This window comes from Lipotes vexillifer, unplaced genomic scaffold, assembly GCF_000442215.2.
Source record: "Lipotes vexillifer unplaced genomic scaffold, Lipotes_vexillifer_v1.1 scaffold469, whole genome shotgun sequence".
NCBI lineage: Eukaryota > Metazoa > Chordata > Mammalia > Artiodactyla > Lipotidae > Lipotes > Lipotes vexillifer.
In genome coordinates this window covers 3,538,142-3,546,442 of record NW_006788006.1, presented here as the reverse complement: position 1 = coordinate 3,546,442, position 8,301 = coordinate 3,538,142, and the positions used below count along the sequence as shown (strand labels likewise).

Genomic DNA, 8,301 nt, shown 5'->3' with positions numbered 1-8,301 from the left:
TTCCTGTTGTTTATCAGAGGAAGTAGGATTTTGCCCTCAAGGAAAGCTCTTCCGGCAAGAAGAGTTCAAAGCCCCCCAAGACTGGGGCCCCATAAGACTTGGAAAAGGGAGCACTGAAGACCCGGCCCGACTCACTGCCCCCTCTGCACCTCCCAGGCCACATTCTGCTCTGGGTCCCACTGAACACAATTGTCATCTTGGCCCTTCTCTGTGAGCTGGACTGTCCTATACCACCGAAAGACCACCCCTATCACGCTAACCACCACAACTGCCCCTCAGTTGAGAGCCACTGCCCACAATCTGCCCCTCCAGCCCCTGTGCAGAGCGCTCTGGTGGGGCCTCTTCCTCCTGCAAAGCCTCTCACCCAGCTCTCAGGGCAGCACCTCCAAAGGTCTGCTGACCCCCTACTCACACCTTCCATCCAAGGGGAGCCCTGCCCCAGCCCAGGGGGATCCCGGGCCCTGATGAAAACCATCAGACAAGAACTCACGCCTGCTCTAGAGGAGTTATGAGGACTCGGGGACAACGGGGTGCTCAGCGCAGTGACGAGCACGTGCCCGAGGAGGAGTGGCCACTGTGGCCACCTGGTACCGTGGTAGTTCACACGTGTGCGCACCTTAGGGCACACATCTGACCCCAGCGCTCTCTGCCTGAGCTCCCCTTCTAGCCTCAGCCAAACTCTGCCAGGTCTCCCTGCCACCTAAGGGCCCTTCCTCTCAAGGGAGGTCACGGCACCCCTCAGCAGCAACACAAGGCTCCAGGATCCAGCCCGAGCCCCTCGTCGTGGACAATCGCCCTTTTCCCTCCATGCCAAGCCCTGTACCCAAGTTGTTCAGGGTGCACTTCCTGAACAACTCAAGGACCACCACTCACAAAGGCTTTTTTCCCTTTCCCTCCTCTGGGCCCTCACTGTCCCCAGGGTCAACTGCAGACTGGGCAGCACCTGCCATTTCTAACAAAGCAGCTGCAGTTGGCAAAGGACTCACTCTGACTCCCAGTGGGAGTCAGCCCTCCCCAAGCACAGCAAGACAGTGAAACAGAAGTACTGAGAGGACGGGAGTTGAGAACCAGGCTGAGGAGGTCAGCCTGAGAGTCTGTGCAGAGGGAACAAAACAAAACGTGAACAGACACATGAGGGCTCCCAGGCTCACCACGGGAGCAGTGCGGCCAGCCTCAGCTCCTACCTCTGAACCCCAGCACAGAACCTACCTAGCACACGAGGCACCACATCTCCCCAGTGCGTGACGTGGAGTGGGAAGCACGGGGTCACCTGATCTCCCTACCTTAGAGCTTTAACAAGAAACTACCAAGATTAGAAGGAGCAAAAATAGAAGAGGAAAGGAAAGGTGGCATGAAAGAGAACTCAGGACAGTGAGTGACTGTTGGGATGGCTACACAGCCCAGTAAATTTACTAAAAAAGAACAAAAAAAACACAAAACACTGAAGTGAACACTTAAAAACAAGAGGCCTCAGGAACTGTCTGGCGGTCTAGTGGTCAGGACTCCATGCTTCCAATGCCATGGGCCCGGGTTCAGTCCCTGGTCGGGGAACTAAGATCCCGCAAGCTGCTTGGCAAAGCCAAAAAAAAAAAAGGATGTCTTACCTGCTTATATCTATGACCCAGATCAAGGTGTGAGAAATTGTAAAAATTATAAAAAAACAAACAAGAGGACTCTGGTATATGACCATACCTCAGTAAAGCTATCATTTATTTATTTTATTATTACTTTTTTTTTTGGCTGCACTGGGTCTTCATTGCTCCACACGGGCTTTCTCTACTTGCAGCGACCGGGGGCTACTCTTCATTGCGGTGCACGGGCTTCTCACTGCAGTGGCTTCTCTTGTTGCAGAGTACGGGCTCTAGGCACGCGGGCTCAGTAGTTGCGGCTCGCGGGCTCTGGAGTGCAGGCTCAGTAGTTGTGGCACACGGGCTTAGTTGCTCTGCGGCATGTGGGATCATCCTGGACCAGGGCTCAAACCCGTGTCCCCTGCATTGGCAGGTGGATTCTTAACCACTGCACCACCAGGGAAGCCCAGTAAAGCTATTAGAAAGATGCCTCTCTTTTTCGGTTGTGGGAGCTAGATTGATAGAGAACTTTGTTCTGCTGTTAATATTGGTATTGTATTAGTGTTGACTTTTCCCCCCAATCATGCTGAATCTGGGTAACAAAATTAATTGGGTAAATAGAGTTAGGAGTTATTTCGCTTATTAAGCAGTAACTGACACGTAAGCCCTCCCTTTCGGGGGTTTGGAACCAAACGCCAGAAATCCAGTAAGAGGAAAGTACAGGTAGAACACATGCCAGAGCTCCTGTGAGGTTAGGAGCATCTCATCTCCAATTTTCTCAAGGTGTACTTATGTCACAGCTGTACTGAGTGTTCACGGAACAAAAAAAGGCCGACTCAAATTTTAAAATCACCACTTTTAGGAATCCCGGAACTATATGGAACTCACACCTCGTCATAAGCTGAGGGCCAGGAAGCAGAAGATGATCTGTTTACCTGGACAATCAAGGATATGCTGGAACAGCCTTCCCTGACTTCTGAAGGCAGCAGGTTTTGAAGAGTAGGTAGCAGCTCTTTTTAATTTTATAAATTGACACACATCAATGTACATAAACACCGGTGAATCCATCAATAAAGGTAACAAACACATCCATCACCCTCAGTCTCCTCGTGCCTTTGCCATCCCTCTCTCCTTTCCACCCCTGCCCACAACCACTGGATCTGCCTTCTGTCACTGTAGGTTACCTAGCACTTTCTAGAGTTTTATATGAACAGAATCCAAGAGTATATACTCTTTTTTAAGTGCATCTTTCACTCACTGTAATTATTTTAAGAGGCATCCATGTTGCTGGCTGTATCAATGGTTCATTTCCTCTTTTTTTGTTTGGCAGTGTTCCCAACTCTTAAGATTTTCACCATAATTCCAATGTTTGGAAGAAACACGAGAGTAGCAACAGTCAAGGGGAAATATTCCAACTAGGCAGACCAGAAGGTCTGTAATACCAGCTATCATGCAAAGGACTTCCAAAATTACCTTTCCCTGCCCTTTGAGGGGCAGGGGAAGGGGCCAGGAAAGGGTCAAATACCCCAAAGAAAACTGTCCCTTTATCTTAAGGACATTTGTCAGAGCTTTGATAAATATCAGTTTCAAATCATAAACAAGAAAACAAGTGTTATTGGAACCAACTCAGAGCTCAGCAGGAGTCACCTCTGCCTGCCATTCTCCCACCCTGGCCAAGACACGCATGTGTTACCTCAACAAACTTTCAGATAAAACCAACTGTGCAAAACTGGCAGTCAAGACTGATATCAAAAGTGGCTACACACCGGAAAACAGTCTGGCAGCACCCGAAAAAGCAACAGGCAGTTGTTACCATACCACCCACCAATTTCACTGAAGGCTTACGTCCACACAGAAACCTCTACACAGACGTTCACAGCAGCATTTTCCATAACGGCTAAAAACAAAAACAACTCAAATGTCCAACGACAGGTAAGTGGATAAACAAAATGTGGTCTGTCTGTGCTGTGGAATATCATTCCGTCACAATAAGGAATGGAGCAGATACATGCCACAACATAGATGAACCTTGAAAACATGCTCAGTAAAAGAACAAAAGACCACATACTATATGTCTATTTATATGAAATGTCCAGAGTACGTAAATCCAGAGATAGAAAGATTAGTTGCTGCCTGGGGTTAGAGAAGGGAGGACTGACAGGCAAAGGGGTGCAGGGCTTCTTTTTATGGTGATGAAAATGTCCTAAAATCGACTGTGGTGGTGGCTGCACAACTCTGAATGTACTGAAGTCACTGAATTGCACACTTTGAATGGGGGAAGTGTATGGTATGTGAATTCTACCTCGGTAAAGCTGTGAAACAAAAGTGGTTGTCCAGCACTTGACAATCCACAGCCACTCATCCAATAAGATAAAATCAAAAGGCACTCAGAATAGAAGCCCAGGGACTTCCCCGGTGGCGCAGTGGTTAAGAATCCGCCTGCCAATGCAGGGGACATGGGTTCGAGCCCTGGTCTGGGAAGATCCCACATGCCGCGGAGCAACTAAGCCCGTGCTCCACAACTACTGAGCCTGCGCTCTAGAGCCCGTAAGCCACAACTACTGAGCCCACGTGCCTAGAGCCTGTGCTCCGATACAAGAGAAGCCACCGCAATGAGTAGCCCCCACTCACCACAACTAGAGAAAGCCCGCACACAGCAACGAAGACCCAATGCAGCCAAAAATAAATAAGTAAATATATTTATTTATTAATTAAAAGAAAAAAGAAGAACCCAACCAGAACTCAGAGCTGCTCCAGGCTTGCTGTTTTATAGGCTACAGTTTAAACAGGATTTCCAATAAAACGATTACCTCTCACAACCCTGAGCTGCCACGGGTCGTGGCACACTGCTCAACCAAGAGATCTTTATCCTCAGCCTTCCAGACACGCTGGACACAAATTACAGACAGCACTATCTGGTTTATCCATTCATACATGAGTCCAGATTTCACGTATGTTTAAAAGTAACAAAAATATAGCTGTTATCCCCATTTTACAGCTGTGGAAACAGGTCTACAGAGTATGAAACTACCGGCGTTATCATGAGCCTCCAGCGGCTCATTCATTTCTCCATGCAAAGTCTCCCCTCTCTCCTACCTTCCCCCACCATATGTAAACAAAACCGAAAAAACATACATATGGTGCACACCTGTTCTCCCTGATGCCCCACCCATCAAGCTTCTATTTTTAAGGAATCTGGGGTTAGCATGAGTCAAATGTTTTCTGCTTCTATTAGGGGCTAAAAGAAAGTCCAAGTGGGTGGTCTACCCACGGGAATGACTCATCCAACTAGAATGTAAGCCCCCTCCTCCAGGACAGGGTTTGAGCTCACTCTGGCTGAGGATGGGTTAGCTCCCCGCACCCTGGCGGTGGGTCCTCTTGCTAAGGGACACCTATGACAAGGTGAACCCTATAGCTCCTCCCTGGCTGAGAATTCAGGAAAATAAACCTGAGGGAGGTGCCAGGCACAGAAATGGAATCTGAGATCCACAGGAAGATGGCTACATTCCTGGGGAGCCCAGCCCAAGACCACTGCCAGCCCCTTCTCCCACCCAGGGGCAGGGACCCAGGTCCAGGAAGTGTATGCCCAACACACTCTCATAACACAAACCCAAATTTAAAACAACTGAGCAGCCTTCGCTAAATGTTCACATCATTAAGAACAAAACTTTCTGACGTGGCAGAACCATTTATATGAAACCCACTACCACTGCCCCATTGGAGGAACAAACTCAAAACCAACTTTTCCAAGGCAGGGCTGTGGAGTTACGTAACAGGTCGATTTCAGCAACAGGCAACGCAAGAAGGAAAAACAAAACGCAAACTGCTTCATGAATAATCTTAAAAGCCAGCGAGTGTGGGGTTCTCGATTGGATGCAAAAATTCCGTTTCTGCTTGGGAAGCCTCGACCCTCCTCCTCTCGCCAGCATCCCAGGGCCCGGTGAAATTTGAACCCGCCGCACAGTGGGCATGAATGGGGGCGGGGGTGCCCCGATGGTTGCGACCACAGGTAAGGGAGTGGGGCAGGGCGGTCGCATCAGCCAGAGGGGGAACCGGAGCAGATCACCCCGGAGCTGGTTTGAGCAGGGCACTGACCCAGCTGGAGAACTCGGGGACAAGTCGCCCCCAACCTAGCCAGAGACGGACCTAGGGCCGCTCACCTCGGACAGGCCCGGAAGAGGACTTAGGACAGATCACCTAAGACCCGGCCTGAGCTAGGTCCTGAGATCACTGGGAAACAACCAGAGCGGAACTTGAAGGAGATCTACCCGGGTCCGGCTGGAGAGCGGAAACTGGGGCAGGTTACTTCGGGCACGTCCTGAGCGGGAGATGCCCGGCCAGGTTACTCCGGACCCGGCCGGACTGTGGGACCCGAGCAGATCAGCCCGGGCCCGGCTGGAGGGGAAACCGGGGCAGGTCCCCGACCGCCGAGGCCCAGCCCCGGCTTCCGGCGTCGCCATGTGCCGCTCACCTGCGCGTCGAGCTGTCCGGCCGCCGCGCCCGGGCCCGCGCAGACCGGGGCCCCAGCGCCGCCACCTCCGGGGCCGCCGGGGGGCGTCTGCGTCTGGCTGGGGAGAGTGAAGTCGGTAAACTCGAACTCGGAGCCCTGGGTGTCGGCGCCGAGCAGCTCGGCCTCCTCGGTGTCCAGGAACGTGAGCGTCTGCGAGCTGGGCCCGTACGCCTCCACGCTCATGGTGCCGCCGCGTAGAGCTCTCAGGCCGGCTCCACACCGCAATCGAGCCCGCCGCCGCGCTGAGGCCTAGGCCGCAGGCCTCGGGCTGCCGCCGCCGCCGCTGCGCCCGCGCCCGTGAAACGGATCAAAACGCCCGCCGCCGAGCGAGCAGGGTCGAGAGTCACGCGCGCCAAACCGCCGCCGCTGCCGCCGAGCCTCTCAGCTTCGCCGCTTCCTTCGGAGCCGCCCGCCCTCGCAGCCCTCGGCAGGAACCGCCGCCACCGCTGCCGTCGTCGCCGTGCGCGTGCGCGAGCCCGACGCCGGCGCAGGTGCGCGTGCGCGAGCCCGACACCGGCGCAGGCGCGCGCACTGCTTGAGGACGCCTCCAACCGCGCCCGGACTCCCGGAGCCTAGCGGGCCGACGGGACGCGCAGCGTGCACGCGTGGGGGGCGGGGCTTCCAACCGCCGTCTCAGCAGACGCTCCAGTACGTGGTCCGGCCCCAACCGCTGCTCAGTGGCGCTGGGGCAGCGGTTGGTTGCGGACTTGGTTGTCTGTGTTGTTAGAGGCGGCGACAGTGTCTTGGGTTAACTGAGCGCCAACTGAATGCCTTACGTAGGTGGAACACCCAGCTGGGGAGGCTTGGCGAGGACGGTGCGGTGCGTCCCCATCTCTCGAAGAAGCTCCCTGGGCCTGTTAACCCATCTTTAAAATGGGGGCGCCTGGCACAAAGTAGCTGCTCAGTGTGCATTGGTTGAATAAATGAATGGGGACAGTCCTTAGCACAGAGCCTAGCACGCGGAAATGGTGATTGCTGCTGCTCTGGACAATATTATTCAGAGGCAGTTATATAACAAAGCGATTGGGAGTACTTGCTCTGAGTTGAAATCCAGACTTGACCACCTACTGGCTGTGTGGCTTTGTACAAGTGATTCCACCTCTCTGAGCCTAGGGTTTTCTCATCTGGGAAAGGGAAATAATAGCCATTAAGATGGGATGAGGAATAAATGAGCTACTATTTACTCCCTTAAGAAGTATTTATAAAGGAAAGTTCCATGTGGACAGGGGCTGACCATGTGATCATGGTCTTCCCCATGGGGAGAATAATGCCAACACACAGGAGGTGCTCAGTAAAAGTTCAGTGACTAGTTTATGAGCATTAATTTCCTAACTCCTAGCCTCAGTTTCCTTTTTCGTAAAGTGTCTTCGAGAACCTGCCACTTCCCAAGATTCTGGGACTAAATACCTGAAGTCAGCTCGCAGGGCTCCTGGTTTGCATGGCTACACTAAAAGTTCCTGATGCTGCATTGTTCCTCATTTTCCAATATTCCTGTCACAACATAAGAGTTTCCTTTTTCCTTCTTCACATCTTTTTTGGCTTCCTGTGCACTAAAATGTGGGAATATAAAAAATGAATAATTAGGTCCCCCTCTCCAGTGAGACAGTTTAAGGGAGAATCCCAACAAGCCAACAGATGCTTTCAATAAAATGCAAAGCCCTCTATGGAAAATATCCAATTGAATTGGTAGAAGCATTTAAGACCAATGTGGTAAAACTTATCAGTTTTATTTATTTATTTATTTTTATTAATTAATTAATTTATTTTTGGCTGTGTTGGGTCTTCGTTGCTGTGCACGGGCTTTCTCTTGTTGCAGCGAGTGGGGGCTACTCTTTGTTGCGGTGCGCGGGCTTCTCATTGCAGTGGCTTCTCTTGTTGCAGAGCACAGGCTCTAGGTGCACGGGCTTCAGTAGTTGTGGCACTCTGGCTCAGTAGTTGTGGCTCTCGGGGTCTAGAGCTCAGGCTCAGTAGCTGTGGCACATGGGCTTAGTTGCTCCGTGGCATGTGAGATCTTCCCAGAGCAGGGCTCGAACCCATGTCCCCTGCATTAGCAGATGGATTCTTAACCACTGTGCCACCAGGGAAGTCCCCCTTATCAGAGTTTTAAATGCATGCCCTGCCCTGCATTTGACGTAGCAATTCCACTTCTAAGGATCTCTTCTTATGTCCTACATACACTCACATTTGCAAAACGTTTTAGTGTATTTGATAATACACTAAAAC

At 51.7% G+C, this 8,301-nt stretch overlaps 1 protein-coding gene across 1 annotated transcript in view; it reads right to left on the bottom strand.

Annotated features, from left to right (window-relative positions):
• Nucleotides 1-6,261, bottom strand: part of UPF1 (UPF1 RNA helicase and ATPase) — a 35,662-nt gene extending 29,401 nt beyond the window's left edge. The window contains exon 1 of the mRNA XM_007461110.1: nucleotides 6,040-6,261. Within this exon, the coding sequence (XP_007461172.1) occupies nucleotides 6,040-6,261 (222 nt within the window). The remainder of the gene's footprint in view (nucleotides 1-6,039) is intronic.
• Nucleotides 6,262-8,301: the final 2,040 nt, after the last annotated feature.